Here is a 26,943-nt window from a genome sequence, read left to right as displayed (position 1 = left end):
GCTTCCAGGGATTGTAACAATGAGCAAGCAGTCTTGCCCTTTTACCTCCAAGTCCATTACTACTTTCAGGTTGTCATTCAGCATAGTGCAATCATGTTGGAGAACCAGAGATACTGCACTGCCTGGTTGTGTACTGGTGTTTAATGTCTTATGTTTGTAGAAGTGATCCATCCAGATTTCCAGGCATACTTTAGGGGTACTTCAGGCACTTCAAGGTACTTCAGGGACTGATGTGAGTAGGTGCTATTTATTATTTCTGATGTACTTGGTTCCCTGCTGCCTGTGTAACTTGACAGTTTGCTGCTGACAGTATCTTCCTCAGTCAGTTTCATTCAGTATATGCCAGCTCTTCCCTAGTAATCCCAGTTTGTTGTTCTCTCCTCTCTGCCTTTTCAGTTTGGAGTCCTATGTGTTGCTGTTTCTTCCCACAAATTAATGATCTGTCCTTTGTCAGGTTAGCACTACCCTTGCCTTTTTGGTATGTGAGATGCTGACAGTGCTATGAGGTGATAATGGTACCTTAGGAAGCTTTTTGTCCCTTTTACGTCAGGTTGTTCATTCTTGCCTTGGTGCTCCCTTATCTCTGTTGCTGCCATGTCCTGGTTTTTTTTTGTGCACTCACTTGATCAATCATATTGAAAGCGTGATCCAGTGTTTCCCTGCTGAAAAGATCTAAAATTGTTTTGAGATCAGAGGTTAATTCAAGACTTAAAAATAACATATTTGAACCTTAAGGTATTGTTCATCTATAAGGGTATGTAGTAAAACACTGATTTTGAGATCTGAGTGCTGTACAGCCCTGCATGAATTTATGAAGTGAAATTAAAAACATAGTTTAAAGGAAACATCAGATGAGATTTTAATGGAATAATTTTTCTGTCAGAACTATGTCTTCAATTTGGCTGTATATATAGGAGGTAATAGTTAATGTTAAATCTTAAAATAACAAATAGCAAATACAATACAAAAAATGTTTGTTATTGAAGTGTTACAGTGTACTGTTCTGAGAGACTCCTCCTGGAATACTGTGTCCAGTTCTAGGGCATGGACCTGTTGAAGCTGCAACACCTCTTTTATGAAGAAAAGCTGAGAGAGTTGGGTTTTTTCAGCCTGTAGAAGAGATGGCTCCAGGGAAACCTTATTGCAGCCTTTTAATATCTAAAGAACTGTTTTAAGGAAGATGGGGACAAACTTTTAATATAGCCTGTTTTGACAGGACCTGGGGTAATGGTTTTAAACTAAAAGAGGTGTGGGAAGAGAGACTGGCAGTGAAAACAGACAAAAAGGTTGAGTACCTCAGCCTTCTCATCATCTATGTTACCATCTTGCCAGTCTTGCTCATCAGAGAAGGTACACGTTCTCTGACCTTCCTTTTCTGGCTGATATACCTGTAGAAGACTTCATTATGCTTTGCAGCCCTTGTCAGGTGCAGTTACAGTTGCACCTTGGTATTCCTCACTACATCCCTACACAACTGTTCAGTTCCTTCTTGCCCTTTAGTTTGACCAGCAGGTCTCAACTCAGCCTTGCTGATCTCTTCCCTTCCTTGTCTGATTTCTTTCATTTGGGGATAGAGAATTGTGCTCTGTGGAAAGTGTCCTTAACATTCTGCCACCTCTGTTCCCTTGTTTGCAAGGGCAGTTTCCCAGGGGGCTCTATTGACTAACTTCTTGAAGAGCTGGAAGTTTGTTTTCCCAAATTTTAGGTCCTAACTTTACCCTTCCTGTATCGCTTAGGACTGTGGACTTCACCAGGGCGTGATCACTGCAGCCCAGACTGCCTCCAATTTTGACATTACTGATTAGCTCATTTGCATTGGTGACCATCATGTCCAGTAAAAATTTTGCATTTTTTTAACCAAAGGATTTTTTAGTTGAAGTATTCTGATATACTCTTTGCTAGCCAAATCTTAAATTTCAAAACAGATGCTTTCTTTCAGCCTTATATGTCAGAGATTGCTACCTGAACAAGAAATATTTGCTAAAAGGTATTTCAGCTGTATGTATATATATATGTGTGTGTGTGTATATTTATACTCAGGTACTTCCTGAGTACCTTGATTGAACTCACCCTAGAGTTATAGTCCTGGAAATTTTTTTCGTCTTCGGCATGGAATAGCATATCAATTTAAAGATTGACAGTAGTACCAAGAAGTGAATTATTGTATGTCCTGCATATACGTTGGACATACAAATACACGTGTCATGCCTTCAGTGGTGAGCATGCTGTATGTGCTATAATAGAAATATATAAGACAAGCTCTATCTAAACCTCTGAGGGCAATTAGATTATTTGAAAATAATAGAATCAATGGTCATTGCTTGTTCTTATTAGTTGTATCTGAAGCCAGTCTATTCTTTTCTTCAGTTTTAAGAAGTATTCTGACTAGTCTTTCCTTTGTGAAGCAAAACTTTTCTTGCTAGTTAAATCTGTTTAGAGGATAATTAAGATTTTTTTTTTTTTTGGTCAGTGATAGTTTTGAAGACTAGTTGATTTTTTTTTTAATTATTTTTAATTGAAAAAAAACCAAATGTGGTGGTGTTCAATATTTAAACAGGAAATGTAGGACATTTCTCAGAGAAGACCTTGTTGTAGCCTTTCAGTACTTAAAGGGGGCCTGTAAGAAAGATGGGGACAGTCTTTTTAAACTGAAAGAGGATGAATTTGCAGTAGATAAAAGGAAGAAATTTTTTACAATCAGGATAGTGAAACACTAGAATGGGTTGCCCAGAGATGTGGGAGATGCCCCATCCCTGGAAATATTTGAATATTTGGCCAGTTTGGGCAGGGCTCTGATCAAAGTGATCACTGCAGGGGGGTTGGACTAGATGACCTTCTAGAGGTCACTTCCAATCCAAAACATTCTATGATTCTTCTGTGATTCTATGATATTACACTATGTGTCTTTGTTTTTATATTGAGGAATTGTTTTCTGGCCATAGGAAGTGCCTGGGAAATTCTGGTTTCAAAATCCTGTTTGACTGGAGAAAATAACCTCAAGGATCAGGCAGTCATAAAGTAATAAAGACAGCGATTTGTCCAATGAGTCCACGTGTATGCTCTTGCTTTTCTCTCATGAAATTGGTTTTACAGACTGTTTCCTATTGAAGTGTTAACAGAATGGATAATAATAGTGATATTCCAAAAACATGCCCTACTTCACATCAGTTTTTGTGCTTTTAAGAATCTACAATGCATAAACTTACACTTCAGTCTGTATGATACTGCAAGTTATTTCGTTAAGTGCAAATCCAGAGGTCTGCTTCAAAGGGAACTGTTGAAGTGTGTGTGTTTTCGAAGTAAAAGCCTGACTTAAATGAAGGTGGTGGTTGTATGAGGAACTGAAGGTGAAAAAAAAAAAACACTTTAATTGCTTTATGTGTGGTTCAGACTGAGTTTTTGAAACTCAGGGCCCGGGAACATATGTATTAAATTGAGAGTGAAGATTCTGATGAAACAGTTTTGACAGTGTAGTGAATTAAGGTATAATTGGGGAACCCCCACATCTTTACTTATTCTTGTAAATAAAAATGAATATGAACTGTCTGAAAAGTTGCACAGTAAAATCTAAAATTAGCTTATACCTTGGAATTTGATCTAGAAATGAGTAATTGTTCAACTTTCAGAACCTATTCAGTGAAGTTGAAAGTTTTGATATCAAGCAAAATAAGGACTTGTTCATTAGAGAAATAAGAAAAAGTTTAACTAGTAGCCTTACTTGTAAACAACAACATAGGGAAATACAAGTACAGCAGCATATTAATGATATTAACATATACTATATAAAATCTACAGGCAGGAAAAGCCATGTCTTGGAGTGTCTTTTTCACTCAGATTTTACTCAAAGAATATGCTTCTATTTAAATTCCAGGGATTTCAGTATGTTTCAAATACTGTTCTTATTGCTTTGCTGAGTTAGTGCTAAGGCATTAAAACGTTCATACCAATGAAATTTGAATATGGATAAAGACTTAATAAAAATGCAATACAAAAGTATGATTTAGTGCTGCATATTTGTCTGCCAAAGGAAAAAAAAAAAGGAATTTTTTTTTTAAGTAACATCACTCTTTTCTACTTTAGAATTGTACTGTTTGTCCCATAGTGAAGCTGGTTCCAAACCGATCTTTTGGGGGAGCGAGCACTGTGTTGCAGAATGAATTGCAACTTATATGGCCGGGAGAGAAGATTTTAGAATAGGTCAATAAAATGGACAGTAACAGATTGCTAAGCCCAGCTGGTATTCACCCCAGACTTCTAAGGGAACTGGAGGATGAAATAACTGTGCTGTGTAAACTATTATTTGAACCTATGCCAACGTCAGAGGAAAGGAAGCAAGGTGACAAATGTGATGATAGCTTTTAAAAAGATTTCTGGGGTTTGAGAGTCTATAATTAGTAAAGCTGATACCCATGTTGGACATGTAGCAGATAATGATTAATAAAAGTTAGAATTAGTTAAACGTTTAATATTTTACTTGACACACTGTCAGAATTTCTCAGTCTTGCTACTATTTGAGAGCAAATAAGATTTTAGGAACCATTAGAAAGGAAAAAAAGTTAAAAAATAAAAGCGTCATTGTACAAGTTCAAGCTGTGACTGCATAATACATACTTTGTGTTTGCTCTTGCTGATCAAAGTTATATTGAAAGTACAGCAAAACTGATCAAGATTATCAAAACAAATAAAACAAAGTCTTTGTACAATGTATAATTAAGAATGGGAACTCTGGATGGAACTTCATCAAAGTTTAAAATTTACTAGGTGTAAAATGCAATTACACAAATGCATGGAAGCATAATCTGTTGAGAATTGTTAAATGAAGAGATTTTACTTGGAAATCGGACAACCTCTGAAAATCCAATATGCAGAGACTTGCAAAGAAGGGTATGCCTGACTTTTTCTTGTACTTTTCTACACATTATATTGATCCCTGGATGAGGATGACTTTTGATCTTGGTTTCTGGAAGCAGCAGTGTAGCTATGATTCTAACAGCTTTTTTTTAAACTGCATCTTGCTCATTGTGTTGCCTTGACCCACTTACTCTGACCTATACAAATAAGCATCTTATATGTCCATCTGAAGTACCTTTTGGTTTTGTGTGTGGTGTTTTTTTGTTTTCTGTTTGTTTGTTTTTTTTTTTTAAATCTTAGTCCACCTAGTCATGCCATGATTTTTACAGATGCATCTGCTGACAACTAAAGATTCTAAGATGAAGTACTTTTTTTGTGTGTGCAGGAATTATGATGTACGTTTAGCAAATTAAAGCCTATATTAATTAATGTAAAAGGCATTAGGAAATGGCCCAAAATTGTGCCGGGGAGCGTTAGATTAGATATTAGGAAAAATTTCTTTACAGAATGTGTGGTCAGGCATTGGAATAGGTTGCCCAGGAATGTGGTGGAGTCACTGTCCCTGTAGGTGTTCAAGAAACATGTGGACATTTCACTTCAAGATATGGTTTAATGGCCATGGTGGTGTTAGGTTGACAGCTGGGACTCGATCTTAGAGGTCTTTTTCAACTGAAACGATTCTGTGATTCTATGAAAAGATGTTCAAATTTTTGTTTTGTTTTTTTTTTTTTTTTTTTTTTTTACAGAGCTGTAAGAAATTATTATCCAGCTCTCATACATATTATATCTGCTTCAGCTGTTTTCTCAGCCAGACAATATAATTATACAAGTTTAATAGGATAGATATTTTGTGGTAAATTAAAATATTTTAAAAATAGGCTGATTCATAGAGAAGCTTTGTGCGAAAGTATCTATAAAGTCAGTCATTGGATGTATTTAATAGCTGATCATAGAGGCATCTTCTTCTGAATTAGCTTGCAATAACTTGTCAGAGATAAAATGCTTGATTACATTTATATCTTTGCTATTACCAGTGATGCTAGTTATTATATACCCTTGAGAAATTTTGTGATAAAATCCTCCATTTTGAATGAGTTATGATGCATGAGTTTAAGTTATCATGAAGCATGACTGAGTTGTAATGATGTATGCATGAATTGTGCCAATTCAACAGCAGCGTTGTCGGTATAGGAACAACAGTGCATATGTGCACGACTAGACATGTTTGAGGGAGGTAAGAAGTGACAGTCTGTTACAGACTGCTCAGAAAACAAACAGTAGAACTTTAGAAATACTCAATATTGCAGCAACTTCAGTTCCAAAGAGGTGAGTTATAGATGAACAGAAATTGTCAAAAAGGACAGAGACCTGAACAAGCAGGAATTTGGAATACATTGGCACCTTTTATGGTTTTCCATATATCTGTTGTAGTGAACATGAACAGCAAGTATCCGTACTTTCTAGGAGTTTTCCATTGCATTAAGATGAATTGTAGTGATTTTACTTTCAAAGCTGACAGATAAAACTGTGAAACATTTATATTCCTACCATATTTCATAGTTTTGTACAGATTTTTCAAATTTCAGATATGTGTAAATGTAAACCAAGATAGAGATACTTGAAATGTATTCTGAGCCTGAAAAAAGTGCTGGATTAGACTACTGGGGGTGATAAACAGTCCCTGAAACTGACATTTGTTTAGATACAACCTTAGGTTTCTGTGTTTGGAAAGAAGAACATTTATGAGCTTTGTGGTCTCTCAGCATTCAGGCATTCTTCCTACTGCTGTGGACTGTGTGCAGTATCCTCATTTTATCCTTGATTTTGTAAAAAAAAAAAAAAAAAAGCAAATGTGTGTCTTTGATGATATTGCAGAATGATTCAGATATAATTCATTTCTTTGATATTTTGAAGAAGATTGTCATAAATAACTTTGCTGGTGAGCCCTACCAACTCAATATGGAAAATGCAGATGGAGCTGGCAGCACCTGTGTAGCATCACAGTCTAGGAAATGGGTTTGTGTCCTTTTTTGGAGAGTAAACTTTTCTTTGCTTCATTGCATGTCCTATTTTGGGACAGTAGTTGTGGAGCTGTTAAAACAATCCAAGTCTCCAAAAGGCCTATGTTCTGTCAGCCAAGAGGCATATATTCCTTGTCAGGCCTTTGATTTCAACACTGGTGAGGTCACACCTGGAGTACTGCGTCCAGATTGAAGCTCCCCAGTAAAAGACATGGACATACTGGGTGAAGTACAACAGAGGGTCACAAAGATGAATGAAGGAACTGGAGTCTCTCTCCTATGAAGAAAGGCTGAGAGAGCTGGGTCTGTTTAACATGGAGAGAAGAGAAGGTTCAGTAGGATCTACTCAATACAAATAGTTGAAGGAAAGGTGTGAGAGGGATGGAGCCAGGCACTTTTCAGTGGTGTCTGGTAACAGGACAAGAGGCAACAGGCACAAACTGAAGCACATGAGTTCCTCATGAAAATCAGAAAATGCCTTTTTTTTTAGTGAGCGTACCCGTGCACAGGTTGTAGACTCTCCCTCTATCCTTGGACATATTCAAAAAGCTTCCTGAACACTGTTCAGAGCATGTGGCTGTAGGTGGCTCCACTTGAGTAGGAGGGGTTGGACCCGATGACGTTCAGAAGTTCCTTCTAACCTCAATCGTTCTGTGATTTATAGCAAGTTATTCCACATTTTTGCTTTGAATAACCAGAACTTCTGCAGCATTTGTTATTTAGCTGCAAACTCTTCTGTTAAAGATCTATTAGATTCCAGATAACTTTTTGGAGATAAGGAATTCAAATCTTTCAGCTGAATATCCTTACTATATAGGGCTCAAGCTAGTCTAAGAGTTAGACTTTTAAAGAAATGAAATAGACATCTACTTTTGTAATGAGACTTGTTATGGCTACATCCTTTGAGCCCCTGACACCAGCCTCGTTCTTTCATATTCCAGGAAAACAGACAGCAAGATGACCCTTAGCTTAGCTTAGAGGGTAGGGAAAGTGCAAGGTCTTGTATAATTTTCTGTATGCTCTGTTACTTAGTGACAAACTAACTCCATTCAAGGTTCTGTAGATCTCGGTGTAATGCAGTTTCCAAGCTGCATCTCAAGTAGGAATTCAGGCTCTTTAAAATAAATGTTCAGATCTGCATGTTCCTTTTGAAGCCTGTATTTCAAGGGTATTTTGTTTTTAGTTAGTAGGTTGATGTATTTCAGAAGATTGGGTGTTTTTTTTAATCAATTGGATGCACAAACATGATTTTTCTTACACAAAGATTGCGGGTAGCAGATTATATCAATACTTGTGACAGAAATGTAAGTGTAGATAGCAGTTCATGAATGCAGATTATTTCAGTAGCACTTACCAAGAATATAATTATTTCAGAGATAGGTAGAGTACCTATATAGGATTCAGTTCACATTTTTATGAAATGCTGTTGTGTAGGCTTCCAACTGTGATGCTATATTTGCAAAACAGTCCTGTCAACACTCTCTTCAGGACTCTAATTTCAGTCAGGTCATTGCCACAGATGGAGGTAGTTGACTAGGGTTGAATGTGTATATGGACAAATGTTTGAAGGAGACAGTAATAGCAATCTTTCCTGTAGTTAGAAATCCTTTGAGGTATTTATCCATCTGCACACTGGCAACCACGTCTGTTAATTTTGGAGTCATGTCAATAAGGATGTGGAATTGGGGAGATAAGAGGAACTGTGAAAGGTTGGAGATGAATTCTATGTTTCAAAGTGCTCTAGCACTTTATTTTTCAGCTTGAGAGGGTAAAGCGTTTGGGGTATCAAATGAGGTACTACTGCCTAAAAATTGCCCCGTTTATATGCTGGGGCCCTTTGTTACGCCCCTCAGCATGATAAATGTAGCATACAGACAGAACTTGAAAGGATGTGTGGTTCTTGATATGTTACATCCCTTTTTTATTTGTATAATACCTGATATATAATGTGATATTGAAAAAGTTAATGGTTGAATTTGATGGTCCAACTTCTGGAGCCGTGAGAGCTGTCTGTGCATTTTGAGATTCCACAATTTGATTCTTCTTTCATTAACATGACAATGTCTTACATTTTCCTCTGTAGTCGTGTCCTTTCCAAAGCAGCTACCCACTGTCACTGAGCTGCTTTCTCTTTACCCAGTGTAAACAGATGTTTCCCATTTTCTATCTTCTGTATAATTTCCTCCATGCTCCAGTGCCCTCCCCAAATAAAAATCTGATTTACTTCACTGGTTCAGATATTATTTTTTTTTCTGTTTTTCCCCCTACTGGGCTTTTCCCCTTTTTTCTTGTTGGAAAGAGATAATAGTTTTGTGTGTTTGTTTGTGGTTGGTTTTTTGTGGGGTTTTTTTCCCCCTCTCCCTTATATGTTAATAAGCAAGCGAGGTAAAAATCTTCTCGAGGCAGTAGGAGGTATTGGTTTTCATTGGAAATATGCAAGATTTCCAAAGGGCAGACAAGTAATGTATATCCTGTGCTTTTTATTGCTGCCAACCACATAAGGATGTGACCTGAACTGTCCTGAGGAAGTATCACGTAAGTTTCTGGTAATTTATTGTGTTGCATAATTGTATAACTCTGTATATAATTCCTGCATGAGTTCCTTCAGTGAGTATGATCTATGTTTATACATTCTTCCTAAGGGTTGCTGTACCTTAAGTATTGCTTTAATGTTGTACATAACCCCTCCTGGGTGAAAATTCCAGAGTGAAATAGCCAGTTCATTTGCAGCAATGTTTCTTGATTTGAAAGGTGAGAGTTAAAATAGTGCATGTTTAACTGCTGGTTTTATTTTTAGATTTTTAGATTTTTTTTTTGTATGTTTGTTTATCTGTGTATTATTTCTGTTATAAAACTTGTAATGCATGAGTATTGTTTTCTAGTGCTGGAAAAAGCAAACATATCTGAATTTTTGTATTTCATCCCCTATTAGTATCCTTGCTGTGAGAGCAAGTTTACGTAGATTTCACTTTTGGTTTTATTGTGACTATTAGGGAAATTATTTTCTTTCCTATAAAACAACTGTTACAGTGTAAGAGCTGAAATCCCCCTCCCACACTGATAATAACCAGGCTAGCTCAGTCTGGAAGCAAATGAAGCTGTATTCACAGGCAAAACTCCAGTCAATGTAAAATGCAATGAATATGCACAAGTATACACTATTCACAACATTTACAAATATGTACAGTCAACAGAAAAACACAACAAAGCCCCTTGGGCCCCCCAAAAGAGAGGGGCCGTGCTTCTTTTCCTCCCCCTCCCAGAGCAGGCAAAAGGGAAGAAAGCCAAAAAGCAGAGAGAGTTTTGTTAGACTTATCTTGTCAAGGTAGTATGCAGGTATATGTTATCTTCAGCCAGGAGAGAGAAAAGAAGCAGGCAGACAGACTGAGAGTGACTGCGAGACTGCCCAACTGTCCCGTATCTTGTTTTGAGTACTGGTTCTTAAACATTTCTATCACTCCAATGGAAATGTTTAAAATAATCATTATTTTGTTTTCTTACACCCAGCCGTGATTTATTTACAGTCTTCGATTTTTCTGCACAAAGTTCGAGCAGAAAAATGAAAGATATAGTCATAAAACCATCACAATAATGATTTTCGAAATTCCAAGGTAGCTATAAAGCATGATTATGTTTTCATTATGATTTGGAAGAGTAAGGCATGAAGATAGCATGGAACCTGTGCTATGGAGGTGTCCAGGTCTTCTAGTGAAATCTGCACTTCTAGCATTGATAAGACAGGCAACTCAAAATGATGCTTTTAAGAATGATTGTTTTCAGTGTGTAGCTAATAAGAAATTTGAGATGTCTTCTAAGATGTGTAACTGCACGGGAAAACAGTTGCATGATCTTGAGATCTGTAGCCCCCGACACCCCCTTCTGTGTTCAGTAAGGGCTCTTCTTAAAGCATAACCAGACAAAAGTGAAGCTTTTGTGGTAACCTTTGTTATCAAATAGCTCAAATGTCATTCTGTTCCTTTTTGCACAATGGGTTATTGAGTTCTCAGACTGGTGGTTAAAACTTACTGCTTTTGCTTTCACACACCTAATAAGCAGAGGGTGTTGTTTTCCCTGAGGCAGGTGAATGCTAACCTTTCTGTTAAATCTCTGCTAAAGTTCAAGGCCTGCTGGTTCTTGTGGGTAGGGTGGGGAGAGACAGAAGAGGAGGATTGTGTCTTTGTGACTCATCTACTAGGGCCCCAGATAAGTCTTCCTTCAAGGACTGCTTTATGTCATAGCTCAGTAATTTCATTTTTCAGAATAGCAGGTTCTGCTCTGCACGGTGCATGTCCTCAAGAGGAGCATCATGCTGCCTAGGAGGTGTAGAGTATTAAAAGTGATTTAAGAGGTGGTTCAAAATTATATCTCCACCACCTCAGAAGTGACTAGAATCTAGTTCTTTCAGTGACTGTGTGAGGTCTTAAAGTTCTTATTTCTTTGGTGGTATCTTACACAACAAACTGAAAGGCCACATGAGGACATTTAGTCTGGTCCTCATCCTAGGCAAAATTTATTGTGCTTAGAAAAATAATTTTTAAGACAAGCATAGCTTTGAAATATCTCTCTTAAAATTTACAGAAGTAATTTCAGCTTATGGAAATCCTCTTGATAATATATGTTACATCTCATTTTGTCAAGAATCAGGTAGAAATTTTAAGTCATCTTACAAGACTTTTCATATATATCCATCCCCTTCTGAAGTCAGTAGCATATACTTTTATTACAACATATTTTCTATTCTCAAACATTTTAAGCATCTTCTTTAAGATTTGTCGTTGTTTAAATCCAATTCAGGCTAACTGATAGAGCATGGTGTTTTAAATGTAACTTTCATGATTCAAATCATTTGTGCAATCAACATTAACATCATTACTCAGTTTCAGTATATTAAAAATAAAATCTTGTTTGAGAAGGCTAAGATGCTGACAAATTTGACTGAAGAGCAATAAATGCAACAGCTTTGTTTTGTTTTATATTTTGGTTTGTATGTTTTACGATATTTTTTTTGTGAATTGACCACATTTGATAGCAAATATGTTTACTGAATTCATTATTTTTTTCTCTAAATACTAAGAGTATACAGTGAGTGTGTTTGTGTTTACTTTGGCAGTGAAAAAAGATGAGGAGGATTTTGAAGAGAAGAAATCCATTAAGAAACGAATCAAAGAATTGAAAGTTTTGGACCCAAAGATTGCACAGAATCTATGTAAGTAGATTATGGTTTCATAACAAAGCAATGTATGAATGTTGCATTGAGATGTCCTTCTTGTCTGACTGCCTGGTAACCACTTTTACTTTAAAGCATGTGAAAATATGTGCAAATTGCTGTTAAATACAAGAGTGTGAGTTGTCACAACTGAAACATGTTTAAAAAGACCCAGAAAACAGTTAATAATTTAACTATAAAAGGTTTCCTTGTTTGAGACTGATTAGTCTGTTTGCCTATACAGAAGTTCAAACATACAGCTATACATCTAATTAGCTATGTATATTTTCAGTCTATTCATCAAGGAATACTGCTTGTCCACCTACCCTCCCATCCCAACCATGACAAAAAAAAAAGACAGTAATAGCTGCCAGAGTCTGACCATCTCCCATGCACTTTATACAAAGAACGCAGTACTTGGCATTTTGCCGTAAGAAAGTTTTGATAGAGAGGAGTGCCATAAAGAACAGATTTCTAACTGCTAGCAGAGATAAAATAGTAAATGACTGGATTATGGTGAATGAATAAACAGTGTTTAAAAGAGTATTTCTTTTATAACTGTTTATATGGTTTTTGGCTTCTCATGGTGCTGTTGTAAGAGAAAGCTCTGACAAGACCATTGAAGAAAAAAGTGTAATTGTCACCTCAGCACAAAATACTGTGACAGCAATGATTTACCTGCAGAGTAGGCTTGTCACTGGCTGCTTATAGAGGTCTTCTGTAATACTGGATATTGTGCAAATGAATGGAAAAGACTGGAATTGTAGGAAAACAGTAATTATCTATAATACTTTGCATAGTGTTTGTTGAACCTGGGTTTGATTGGTATTTTGTAAGTAGAAAAAAAAAGATGGTTGTCTTGCTTGCTTTGTTTTAGCAATTTTCCTTGGCTCTTTCCGAGTGCCTTATGAGGAAATAAAAACAATGATATTGGAAGTAGATGAAACACAGTTGTCAGAATCCATGATTCAGGTAAGGAAAATGGCACTTTACATCCCAGTATTTCAGGGGAAGCTTCTCATTAAAGAGAGACCTGAGCTAAAAAGCTTGTTAACATAAACTTTTGGCTATGAAATCACTGCAAGAATTATTATTGTTCTTTTTTTTAAATTAAAGTAGCTGAATTTATATTCTGTTTTCTGCATTCGTATTGTCCACACCCAGAGTGAGATTTTTTCTTTGATGCATACTCAAACAGCATATGATATTCTGTCTCTTTCCTAGTTACTATTTTTTTTGTTTGTCTCTCTGTTTCATCTATATACGCATGTTGTTCTGGTTAAATAGAAGATGGATAAAAACCTTGAGTTCGCTTTTTTGTGATGTATGTTTCTTTCTGGGGTTGGAGTTTTTTTGTGTGTCTCTCTTCTGGGAACTTTTTATTTTTTTCCGCTGCCCTGTTAGAGCTGGTAGATCTGAGATCTTGCCTTGGGGTGACCACTTTTCTTCCATAGAGTTTATTTGGATAGTTTTTTTCCCTTTTTGCATTACTTTATTCAAAGCACAAAATCAGTATGATTCTCCATGGAGACAAGAGAGACTAAAAGTTCCTTATGGTTTTCTATGCACAGTGATATTTAAACGCTGATAGAAGAATTTCATAAAATACTTTAAATACAAATAATTATAGAGCCGTAGGAAAAAATAATTTGGAAGGAATGTCTGGAGGTGATTTACTCCGAGCCGCTGCTCAGAGCCACATCAACTAGAGCAGGCTGCTCAGGAACTTCCTCAATTAACTTTTTGATATCTCTGTGGCTTGAGACTCTATGGTGTTTCTGGACACTTTTTCCAATATTGAGTTATTCTTGTGGTGAAAAATTACTTTCTTGTTTATCTAACTGTAATGTTCCTTTTTGCAAATTGTGACCTTGGCTTTCTGCCGCACACCTCCAAAAGGAACATGACTGCATCTTCTCTCTACCCTTCAGCAGACCACACTGAGTTCCTATGAGGCTTGATTTCTTACTGTTTAACAAACTCACTTCATTCAACCTCTCATTGTCTGCTGTGTGCTATGTTTCCTAGATACCTTGATGGGCATCCATTAGATTTGTGAAGATATGTCTTTAGACCAGCATTTTCTGTCTTTTGGACAATACTTATACATACTGTGATGAACTTAAAATTATTGCTGTTATGGCTTGTAGATGTCAAATCATATTATCAATCTACTAGTAGTGTAGCATAGGTTTCAGTTAGAGAGGATTTAGAGAGCTGACCTCTGAAAATGTGTTAAGGCATGAATACCAGATCCTATACATCCAACATCCATTAAAAACAAAGTTAGATTCTTTAGAAACCTTCTTTTTGCAGGAATGTTGATTAGTGGAGAAATAAACATAGGTAATAAGAGTCATAAAATGGGTCATAACATTATGGCTGTTTGAGATTCACATGTGTGACTTGCACTGCACCATGTAAGAATTTGTATTCAATGGTCAAGACAAGGCAAATTCGTATTTGTGTGTGTTGCTTGTAGAATAAGTTTCCACCATATTGTTATGTCAAAATAAGCTCTTGCTTCACTTTCCTCACTGAAGAATGAGATGTTTTTCTGAAAAAATATTTGAAGGAACAAACATGAGCTGTCATCTCCGGTGACAGTATATATATGTGTATATATATATATATAATCATTGTACAATTCTGCTTATTTCATTCAATGATGCAGTGAATATTGGCACTCAAACCATTTAAGTTATTGGGAACAACAGAGCAGTTTACATCTCTAAGCTCTTTGTTTATGCTAATTTGCACTTACAGCACTTTTCTTTTTCAAAGTTCTCTTCATGCTGAAAAGAAGTATGATGTGTATCTTTATTTTATTCTGAATAATAGTGGAAATTCTCTAATATAGCATGAAAAGCTGAGAGATGGAATATACTGTGCTGGTACTTTCAGCTTAAACTGTATCAGTTAGTCCATGCTTGCTCTGAGACTCTCTCATGCTATTTGATAGTAGCACTGTCTTTCAAAAATAAAAATGTAGCTTTTTAACAAAATTAGGTCCTCAACAATATCACAAAGCAACTTGTATGTACTAGATAAATAATATATAGAGAAATTATGAAAAACTGTCATCTTAATAATTTCTATCTGTATTATTTAAAGACGATAAAACAGTTTTTTTGCAGCTAGAATCTGGGGAAAAAGATCATCAAACCATTAATGGGTAGTTAATTAATGGCATACTTTTTTGTGAGCATGTGGTAAGTATTCCATCAGTTGCAATAAGCGAGGAAGAAAAAATTTTACTTGCATTGAGAATTTTTTTTTTTTTTTTTTTAATCTGTGGACTATTATTTCCATTTCGGTGCCATATACTCTGCGATAAAAGAACCCTACTTTTCTGCATAGATAAAAGGCTTTTTAGGATGTCGGGTAGTGATAGGGATAGAGGGAATGGATCCAAGCTAGAGGAGGGTAGATTTAGGTTAGACGTTAGGAAGAAGTTCTTCACCGTAAGGGGGGTGAGACACTGGAACAGGTTGCGCAAAGAGAAGCCTGTGGTGGGTTGAAATTACCTGCCAACATAAAATTGCCAGTCCAGCTCAGTGGAAGTGAGTGAAGCTGCATTTACAAGCAAAACTACAATCTAGAAATGAAATGCAATGTACAAAATATTTACATATATGTACTGTTTATAAACAGCACAAGAACCCCCGGGACAAAGCAGGGGGCTACTAATAGCTTCCCCCTCCCTGCTCTCTTCCCCCCTGTACATGGTAAAGGAGAGAGAAGAGCAGAAAATTGTTGTTAATACTCAGCCACAACAAAGCAATGCAGCCAAGGTCAGCAAAGCCAGCAGAAGCCAGAGCTAGTATCTGCTGGAATGAAGGACACAAAAAGAGAGAAAGTTAGTATACACTGCTAGCTTTATGGTAGATAGCTGTCCAATGAGATTATTTAGAACATATCATTATTTTCCTTTTCACATCCAATCATGATTTATTTACATTCTACCACTTTGTGTTCAAGATCTGTGGAAAATTTTTCTAGGCACAGCCTGAAACTACCACAAAGCCCCATCCCTGGATGTTTTTAAGGCTGGGCTGGATGTGGCTCTGGGCAACCTGATCTAGTGGAAAGTGTCCCTGCCCATGGCATAGGGGTTGAAACTAGATCATCCTTCAGGTCCCTTCCAACCCTGACAATTCTATGATTCTATAACAATGTGGCTCTTTTAATCAGTATTAACAGCACAGTATGTTGAAAGGCAGTGTATCCAGTAATTTCTCTATATAGTTCTTGACATCAGAATTGGATCTAAAGTATTTTTGACAGCTCTTGAGTCTTTTTAAGTGGTGGAAACAATTTGATTTAAGAAGAATTGAAGAGCCAAACATCATGTTAGGGCCTGCTGTGACTGAGTCAAAGTCAGTAATGTTAATGCTCGCAATATTCTGTAGGAAGACAGTCATATCAGTCATATGTAGAACATGATATACTATTGGAGGATGACATATTGGGGTATTTTTAAGCATATAAATGATGCAAGACTGCAAAGTGATTAAACACTCGCAGGCCTAAATCAAATGGAAAATTCAGTAGAACTTAAGCTCAAAATTTATTTTGCAAATATGGATTTCATAATTTGGTCAAGTGATTTCATCAAAGTTTCTTGTTTCTGAATAAAACAACCCAATAATAACTTTGAAAAGGGACGGTCTGAGTTAAAAACTCAAAACCACTTAAGACACCCATGTTCCTTTGGAAGTGGTAGAATCATGTGCCTTAATAATTTGGTATTGATCTTCATGTATGTTTAGGTTACTAAACAGATGGTAACTGTTCAGCTGTATGTCTCTGTTTCTACCTTCACAAGCATGGGTTATGGCAGTGCTATGAAAATGTAGTTCTGTGTATTTAATGTTTTTGAGAAGAGTTTGCAAGAGTATGGCTATTTTTATTTATAAAATACCTTAGATGATTTAATACTTCTCCTTTCTAGGAATTTCTCACCCTCATTAATTTTTTTTTTTTTTTTGGTCAGGCTTCAAGTATTCATAGAATGTTTTGGGTTGGAAGGGATCTTAAAGAGCATCTAGTTCCAAGCCCGCTGCCGTGGCATGGATGCCTTACACTAGACCAGATTGCTCAAGGCCTTGTCGAACCTAGCCTTGAACACCTCCAGGGAGGAGTCATTTACAGCCTCCCTGGGCAACCTATTCCATTGTCTCACCATCCTCACTGTAACAAATTTCTTCCTAGTATATCTAGTCTGAATCTGCTCTCCTCAAGCTTCAATACATTCCCTCTCATCCTGTCACTACAAGCCTTTGTAAAAAGTCCTGTCCTAACTTTCTTGTAGGACCCTTTCAGTGTTCTTCAGTGTATTGTAGCATTGCAGTTTCTGAAGCTGGAAACTTAATCCTGCTCCTTTTATGCTTAGGTAGTAAAACATGTCTCTGCTTACTCTCTCATGCTTTCCTGAGCTTGTGACTGCGCTTTCTTGCTCTTGCGTGATCTCTGACTTGGCTTCTCTCTTAGACCTAGTCAAAATTATTTCTGCTGCTTATTGTCTGATATTGAAAATGTGTTCCATCTCTAGTAGCTCAAATTTATCTGAACACTATAAAGCTGCTCTGATATCAGCTGCTCCCTCAGATATTGTTTGTAGTTTGGTTTTCTCATTCTCAATATTGAAAGCATTCATATAGTGCTTGACTTTTTTTTGAAATATTTGTAAGTTTTTTTTCCCCATGAAAATTATTTTAGCATCAGACAATTACATTTTAATCTCAATAAATATTAAGGGATTACATATATTTAGAAGTGGTTATATGGATGTATATCAAGACAAGAAATAAGTGCATTATTTATTTGTACTTGAAAGTGTATCTTTTTAATCTCCCTGCCTTTCCATTTTTTTCCTATATGTTACTGCTTTAATAAAAACATCACCATCCATAACTAATAAATCTAATCTTTTTAACAAGAAAAAGTATTTATCCTTACCGTTACTACCTTGGGAAAATATGACTACTGTAAAAAATTCTTCATGATGAAAGTCAGTCTTGACCATGTGTAAATCAAACTCCATAAAATTCAAGTTCACATTATTTTACATTATTGTCTTAAGTATCATCATTTGTTCATTCATTTAAAGCAATAACACAAATTCCGGAACTTCAGAACAGCCATTTCTAACCAACCTAGCTGATTGTAATTAGTGGAATTCAGGTGCTTAAATATGTCTACACATAAATGTACACATTGAAGTGTTCAGGAAGCCCCAAAGAGTTTGAGGATTCTTAAGATGATCAGATACATTAATACATTTGGATTCCCTTTCCTTTGTTTGCAAGACACTCACTTGTGTCAGTGTCCACGTTCTCCATATGGATTTCTGAATTCAGCTGAAACTGAGTCCCACCTCTCAACTCCTACTTCTTCCAAGTTGTCAGGCTAAGTAGTTTGTAATTGGTTTAAGCTTTTGTTTTGAAATGCTAGAAAATAAATTATCTATTTCAAAATACATTTTTATTTAGCATTAATAATCCTTGTCATCCTTGAAATAGGTACATTACACCTGAAGTTCTTGTTTTATTTGCTTCTTAGAGTTCTGTCTGCATAGTGTTATCAAAAAATGATATTAGTGTCTTTAAAAATGATATTTAAAATAAGAATTGGCAAAATATGGTAGTTAACAGTATGGAATCAATTGCTTTTTACGCTCTCAGTTACGTTAATTGGTGTGTTTCCTGTTTACATTTTACTGTCTTAAGGGAGGATTGTTGGTTTTGGATTGTATGGTAATTATGCATTATGTAATACCATTTTGTTATGATAATACAAGCAACATAGAATCTGATATTAAGCCTGTTTTGTTTTTCTTGATAGAATTTAATAAAACACCTTCCTGAACAAGAACAACTGAATGCATTGTCCAAGTTCAAGAATGAGTATAATAATTTGTCTGAGCCAGAGCAGTTTGGAGTTGTGGTGAGTTCTGTTTTGTTATCACTTCTTTTTTTGCCCTTTCCTGAAATACAGCTTTAATATAATATTGTAGAAAAATACCAGGTTCCAGGCTGGGAGAAGAGAACAAATACTGCCTTTTTAATTGGGCATTTAGTGGACATATCCATGGATATGGCAAGCCTGATTGTTTGGACATTACTGTTGGAATGATTTGGGATTCTTTTACTTTTTAAGTCATTTAGTTTAGGGAAAAACGAAACAAAAAGGCAAAAAAATCTGATGTATTTTCTGTGTCAAAGTTTCACTGGGAGGTACAGAGCCGTTTTTGAATTTCCATAGCTAAAATAGTTTGGCTTTACTTCTGATTAATAAATCTTAACCTTTTCAGTGAAAATTTCTACACTGATGTTTCTCTTACTATTCTTCATGTAAATGAGAAGAAAATGCTGTAATTACCATTCTGCCTCCTTCCTCCCATGTGTATTCTGTCAATGGTACTTGTAGTCAATTTTTCCATTCCTAGTAGAAACGTATCTTCCTGCTATCTCCTAGGTTGAATTAACAAAGTCTGGAAAACACTGCTAGTTCAGTGTAGGCAGTTGATTGTTTTCTGTGGAAATTAGTTTTGTGTATCATTTCCGAATTGTTAATGATTTAATCCAGACAATACAGAATAAAGCTATTTCTTTTTGCCAGTGCATATATCTAAAAAAGTCTATGATTTTTCTTGTCCACACCTAGCGTTTCAAGCTAATAAGGTTGTTAGCTTTTTCTGGGAGAACTTCCCTGGGAGAAAATAATTCTTATAGTTGTGTCTGTGGAGTTTAGGAAAATGAGTGTCATGTCTTTGTAATAGTGGATAGCTACCTGTATGAATCAAATAGCTGTACTTAAATATTGGAACAGATGGAGTGTAGGTAAGGGATATGAGAGCAGCAATCACTGTTCTGAATCAGCTGGAGATCATTAATGTGAATAGGAAACACCATTACATTGAGTTGCTGCCAGTTCAGATGTGGCACAGCCAGTCTTTCAGTATGGGTTGTTAATAAACAAAACTAGTTCTGAAGTGGTGCTTTTGCTGAAAACTGTTGCTGCTGTTCATTTTCAAACCATCTTTAACAAGAGTAATAGTTACTGTACGTCTATTGTAATGCTGGTTTCTTGGTTCTTGTGAGTCTTCTAGCTGCACTCTGGAAGGACAGAAAAACCTGTCACCACTGGCTTTATTTATTCCCCAAGACTTTCTTATATAGTTATCTGATTGAAAACAAATTATCAATTTCTCTTGCTCCAGATCTTTAGTTGCAAAAGTTAATGAAGCCTTTTCCTTTTTATTTCTTGTTGAGGTTTTATCAAACGTTGAAGGAATCTGTTTGTAGTTCACCCCTATCTCAACTTTATTTGATTATAACCATTTATCTCAAAAGGTCACCAAAAAGTCTCTGAGATCTCTTAAATGAATTATCCTCCCTCAACAACAAGAATCCAATCAAAACACATTTTGGTGTTTTATGAGATGTGAAACTAATGCTTTCAGCTCCTCTGTGGCTTGCAAGAATCACAAAAGGTCTAAAGTCAGAAATGATTACCTTGTCACTTGTTTCATTCTAATGTTTGTTTATTCAATTAAGAAAATAGCAGTAGTTTCACAAAGGTAGATTTCACAGTAATAACTTTTAGGTTTCTTTTCAACCTACTTTATATTACAGAGCTTTAGAGAGAAACAGGTAAGCAGTTAAATCTACCTTGACCACTTTTTGGATGAGAATTGTCATGAGGCTGTGATATTGATTCTGCTGTGTTTGAATTGGTTTCCCAGGTGGAAATTTTGGTTTAAAACAGTAGTATTCTATGGTCTAACTCTGAAAGTATTGTTATGAGTAATAAAGCGTCTGATCACCCTCTTACACACATTTGTGTTACTTAGTTCAGTCACATTAATCCTGTAATTACTCTCCCTTCAGCACTACCTATATGTTATTTTGTGAGGATGTGTTTTGAAGCATCTCTCCAAGCTAATTCACAATTTTCTTAACTTTCAAGCAATAATTTATTTTGTTCTACTGACCTTTTTACTGTGTTTTTTTTTTTAAATCTGTTAATACTCAAATATAAATAAATTTGGACCTTTCCTTAAGATATTGATTGACTTGTATTGATTGACAAGATGCAACATTATTGGTAGACATTTTGAACTGTTAAAGAAATAGCTAAGATGTATCTATTCACTTAGATGTAACTGTCAGGCTGATGGTCAAGTTTTGCTGGATGTGACCCAACAGATTTGATAAATTTGTCTTAAACTTAAAAAACAGTGAGATGACTCTGAAATTTTTTTCATTAAACAACAGGCTGCCATGGGGGGTTGTGGAGTCTCCTTCTCTGTAGACTTTCAAAACCCACCTGGATGCGTTCCTGTGTGGTCTACCCTAAGTGATCCTGCTCTGCCAGGGGGGTTGGACCTGGTGATGTCTTGAGGTCCCTTCCAACCTCTGATACACTGTGTTACTGTGATAAGAGTTCTTTATTTAAAAAGTTGGAGTTTCTTCTCTGAAGGAAAAAACAGATTCTCACTAAAAAGTGCAAGTGGGAGCTTCTCCTATTTTTCTGTGAAAAACCCAGAAAGAAAACCAAACCCCATTGTTAGGGATAGTTTTTCTTGTCACATCTTCTGTGCATCTAGTAGAGTTGACTTCAGAGAGCAAGCTACAATCAGTTTTTAACAAGAAACATTTTTCATTCCTTGTGGAGCAGAGCAAGTTTTAAGTAAATAACTTTTTCACTCTTTGAATATGGTATCCTGTGCATTTCCTTTTTTATGAAGTTCTTCAACATTCATCAGGCTTTCTTGTATATTTTGTTCTATTTTGGCTAGGCAGTGAGCTTAGAACTTCTCTTTAAGAACTGCTGTTGATACAAATATGAATCATAGAATCACTGAATTGTTAGAGTTGCCCAGGGAGGTGGTGGGGTCAATGTCCCTGGAGGTGTTTAAGACTGGATGAGGCACTTAGTGCCATGGTTTAGTTGATTAGTTAGGGTTGGGTGATCGGTTGGACTTGATGATCGTGAGGTCTCTTCCAACCTGGTTGATTCTGTGATAATATAGGAAGGAAGGGACCTCAAAGATCATCTTATTCCAAACCCCCTGCCATGGGCAGGGACACCTCATACTTGATCAGATTGCTCTGAGCCTCTCAATACAGTTTGTTGTTTTTGGGGGATTTTGTTATTGTTCTTGTTTTTTAAATTGCTATTTTACACCTTGCTTTTTTGCTGTTTTTTTCAAATATGGAGAATCAAACCTGTGCCATACAAGATTTTCAGGTTTGTCTTTCATGCAAGTAGTGTTTTGTAGTTATGGCATATCAGAGAATTTGGTGATTTCATGTTAATTTGCTTTAAAATTGTGATTAATGGAAGAACTAAACTGTTTGACTCCCAAGGAAGAGACTGTGTGGTGAATAAACTGAAAATTACTACTTGTAAGATAATAACAAAAAGAAAAAAAATAATGGAAACCTTCTTTTATCCTTCTGGCTTTCAATTCAAAGTCAAGATTTGATTTTCTGAAAGAAACAGCTACGCACTGAGATACTGGCATGCTGTGACTGTTACAGTATTGTGTATTTTACTCCATCCAAAGTTAATTAACTTCTGTTACTGGCTTAAAGACATTGAAGCATGACTCTGAACAGTTCAAGTTCTCTTCATAAATGTGGCCTGTGGTGCTTTTTTGTTTTTGGTAACCCAACTCTATGGGTTGCTTTTGTGGTTTTTGTAATTACCCTTCACTTTTTAAGTTATTTTTCACTTTTATGTTTTCTTTTCATTCAGCATTAAGTATAAAATAAATCCTTTATTACCCTTATCTTCCCTTCCAGACTTTAGGTTTTCCTTAGATAAACTACTTTATTTTCCTGTATATTCTTTCTTTCACTTACTCCAGGCTGCTGTTTCAGAACACAGATATTATCACCTATAACAATGGATTTAGGGTTTTGTTTTGTTTTTCACTTGTGTACATCCATGAACTACTTTATGAAAACTATATGAAATCTGCTCATCTTACTAAGCGTTTTAACTGAGCTTTGTTATTATGCCAAGTTGATGTTGTTCTGAATGTCTGTATTTTGTTGCTCAGATCCATGATGAAGTATGCTTGTGCTTGCTGAAATGTAAGCATTCAATTGCATTTTGTTTTACTATACTTCTTGATTTGTACTTGCATTTACTCAGCACGGTAAAACTTCTTCCTAAAATAATTTAAATTTAAAGCCTTCTCAGAAATTTCATTGATTATGACTGATACTGGGTGATACGTTGTATGAAACTTGTTAATGATGGACATTATCACAGCGTTTAGAAATGAGCAGTCATATGACAGCACACTTGCCATCTGAGACACACATCTCGGGTGAATGGGGCTACTGCTAGTTGATATCTTGGTAGGTTATTGTTGGCAGAAAGTTCTGGGTTTTTTTTTTTCTTTTTTTTTTGGTGCAGTTTTTTTTTTTTTCCCCTGTTGTTTTCTCCAGTGTGCAGTGTAAGTTATATTGACAGATTCACAGATTGCGTTGGCTTGGAAGGGACCCTCACAGGTCATCTTGTCCAACCCCCCTTCAGTGAGCAGGGACACCTCCAACTAGATCAGGTTCACCAGGGACACATTAAGTCTGATCTTGAATGTATATGTTGCTTTAGAACGTAAAATACTTAGGAATGGTGATTTTCAGGTAGCTCTTTTCTATTGGGGGAAAAAAAATTACTGCTTTACAGGCTATATTTTGGTTTTGTTGCATCACCCCTCCTCCAATTTTGGGTGTAGTTGCTATTATTGTATTAAATAAGATATTTAGGATGAGATAATTTAGGTATGCCAATCTCATTTGCTCAAATTTATTAGGCAAAGAAACTGAGTTTTTGAAGTATACTAATTAAATATCTTTCTACCATGCAAAAAGATGACAAAACACTGGAGAACTGTCTTTGAATTTGTCTGTGAGTCATCCTTTTTTTTTAAATTTTATTCTGTGTATGTGTGTATCTTTTGGGTCCTCACAGTCTAAGAGTGAATTGGAAAACACAGGTTGAATATTCTAAGAATGTGATAGTTAAACTCATGTTGTGTATTGTAAATGCTTTTTGAATAGTCTAGTGAAAAAGTTGGAATCACAGAAATAATAAATAAGAAATAAATGTTGGTAGATCAAGCAATCGTTTAGAATTTTTAAAAAAGAAAAAAGTATTAACGAATTGTAATTTATCCCAGTTTAATAAGGCCTTATTTACTAAATAAGAATTGAGATTTCTGAAATAAATAACTGGAAATCATTGTTACAGTAAAACGTTTTTCTAACCACACGTTTTTTTGTTTCACATTTCTGAATTGGATCTGACCAATTGAATGTTAGCTACAAAAGTAATATTTACCTGACTGTACTTTCTGTGCTGAACTATGCTATATGCTGTTATCTGTATAAAGGTTTGTCTCTTCTGAAGACAGGCTGATAAAATTGAGTTTCTTCAGACTAGAGAAGTAAAGTCTCTGTGGAGATCTTCTAGCAGCAGGTATCTACAGGTATCTAGAATCACAGAATCAACCAGGTTGGAAGAGACCTCCAAGATCATCCAGTCCAACCAATCAACTAGACCATGGCACTAAGTGCCTCATCCAGTCTTCTCTTGAATGTCTCCAGTGATGGCAACTCCACCACCTCCCTGGGCAGCCCATTTCAATGGGCAATCACTCTCTCTGTGAAGAACTTCCTCCTAATATCCAGCCTATACCTCCCCTGGTATAGGGGATGTTGCTGGTTGCCTGGGAGAAGAGACCGACCTCCACCTGGCTACAACCTCCCCTCAGGTAGTTGTAGACAGCAACGAGGTCACCCCTGAGCCTCCTCTTCTCCAGGCTAAACAACCCCAGCTCCCTCAGCCTCTCCTTATAGGGTTTGTGTTCCAGGTCCCTCACCAGCTTTGTTGCCCTTCTCTGGACATGTTCCAGTACCTCAACATCTTTCTTGAATTGAGGAGCCCAGAACTGGACACAGTACTCAAAGTGTGGCCTAACCAGTGCTGAATACAGGGGAGGAATAACCTCCCTTGTCCTGCTGGTTACACTGTTGCTGATGCAGGCCAGGATGCCATTGGCTCTCCTGGGTGCCTGGGCACACTGCTGGCTCATGTTCAGCCTACTGTCAAGCAGCACCCTGAGGTCCCTTTCTGTCTGGCTGCTTTGCAGCCACTCTGTCCCCATCCTGTAGCGCTGCATGAGGTTGTTGTGGTTGTGGCCAAAGTGTAGAACCCTGCACTTAGCCTTATTAAATTTCATCCCATTGGCCTCTACCCACCCATCCATCCTGTCAAGGTCCCTCTGCAGGGCCCTCCTAGCCTCCAACAGATCAACACCTGCTCCTAACTTGGTGTCATCTGCAAACTTAAGGATGATGGACTGAATTCCCTCATCCAGATCATCAATAAAGATATTGAATAGGATGGGGCCTAGCAGTGATCCCACTAGTGACACCACTAGTGACTGGCTGCCAACTGGATATGGCATCATTCACCACCATTCTCTGGGCCCAGCCCTCTAGCCAGTTCAGAGTGAATCTGTCCATCTACAAGAAAGCTGGAGAAAAACTTTTTACACGGGCCTTTAGTGATGTTTAGAAGGGCTTGTAGTGATAGGATATAGGGCAATACTTTTAAACTGGAGCAGGGTAGATGAAGGTTGGGCATAAGGAGGGAGCTCTTTACAATGAGTGCAAATTACTGGAAAGGATTGCCTAGGTATGTGGTTGAGGTCCCCCCCTAAAGACATTCAAGAACAGACTTGCTGTGACCCTGGACAATCTGATCTAGTTGGAGGTGCTTTGAACTGAAAGACAAGGCAGATTTAGGTTAGATAGAAATCAAAAAGACATTTTTCACTATGAAGGTGATGAAGCACTAGATCAGGTTGCCCAGAGAAGTTGTGGATGCCCCACTTCCTCATTGGAGTGTTTGCAATTGCTTTGGATTGGATTATGTTACTTCTGCTGTACCACTGAAAGATTGTGGTGCTGAATCATAAAGGAATGTTCCTGTATAAGATTCCATACCAGCAGATCTCACTCTTATCCCTGTTCAGTTCTGATAAAGCTATTTTGGGTAGCTAATCTAAAGAATGGGTTAAAAAATGTGTTGTCTGATGTTAATTCAGATGGCTGGAAGTGGTGTTTTTTCCTTCTAGCACACACATGGGCTATCTCTTTAATTTTTCTTCTTGGAAGATATCTCTACAAATTTAGATCAGTATAGCTGTTTTTCTGAAGAGTTCTCATCTTTTGCCTCCAGCCGTTCACTTTGAAGATTCCTCTAAAAATCTGAAGAACCTGTCTGGAATCTGATTTGATGCTTTTGCTTCACTAGAAATGTTAAGCAATGCTCTGATGCTCATGTTGTGGTTTGAACAGTTTAAGAAAAACACTTCTGTTTTTAGTAAGGACCATGATCAGTACATGATCCTGCCATTTTGTTTCTTGGTAACTTCAAGGGTTTATTGGAATTTAGCCACCTAAATTGAGCAAGGCATCCAAATGACTGGCTAATCTGGAGTACTCATCTGGAGTGCTGGAGACCTCATTTGAAGTACTGTCTCCAGTTCTGGGCTCCCTAATTCAAGGACAGGGAAGTGCTTGAAGAGGGTACAGAAAAGGGCTACAAACATAATTAGGGGACTAGAATTTCACTCTTGCCAAGAAAGTCTGAGGGACTGGGAGCTTTTTAGCCTAGAGAAGAAAAGACTGAGGGGTAATATTACCAATGCTTATAAACACACGGTGGGTGTCAGGAGGATGGGGCCAGTCATTTTTCAGTGGTGCCTAGTGACAGGATAAAAGGTAATGGGTGCAAACTAGAACATAGGAAGTTCCATCTAAATGTGGGGAGGAA

The 26,943-nt window shown here is 36.7% G+C and overlaps 1 protein-coding gene across 2 annotated transcripts in view; it reads left to right on the top strand.

The window, feature by feature from the left end:
• DIAPH3 (diaphanous related formin 3) overlaps window positions 1–26,943 on the top strand; it is a 202,538-nt gene that overhangs the window by 61,328 nt on the left and 114,267 nt on the right. For both annotated transcript variants that reach the window (XM_054399226.1, XM_054399218.1), the window contains 3 exons: window positions 11,983–12,078; window positions 12,956–13,050; window positions 18,925–19,026. In XM_054399226.1, coding sequence (XP_054255201.1) covers window positions 11,983–12,078; window positions 12,956–13,050; window positions 18,925–19,026 — 293 coding nt within the window. The remainder of the gene's footprint in view (window positions 1–11,982; window positions 12,079–12,955; window positions 13,051–18,924; window positions 19,027–26,943) is intronic.

Source organism: Indicator indicator, chromosome 1, assembly GCF_027791375.1.
Source record: "Indicator indicator isolate 239-I01 chromosome 1, UM_Iind_1.1, whole genome shotgun sequence".
Lineage (NCBI taxonomy): Eukaryota > Metazoa > Chordata > Aves > Piciformes > Indicatoridae > Indicator > Indicator indicator.
This window is presented reverse-complemented; position numbering and strand designations above follow the sequence as displayed.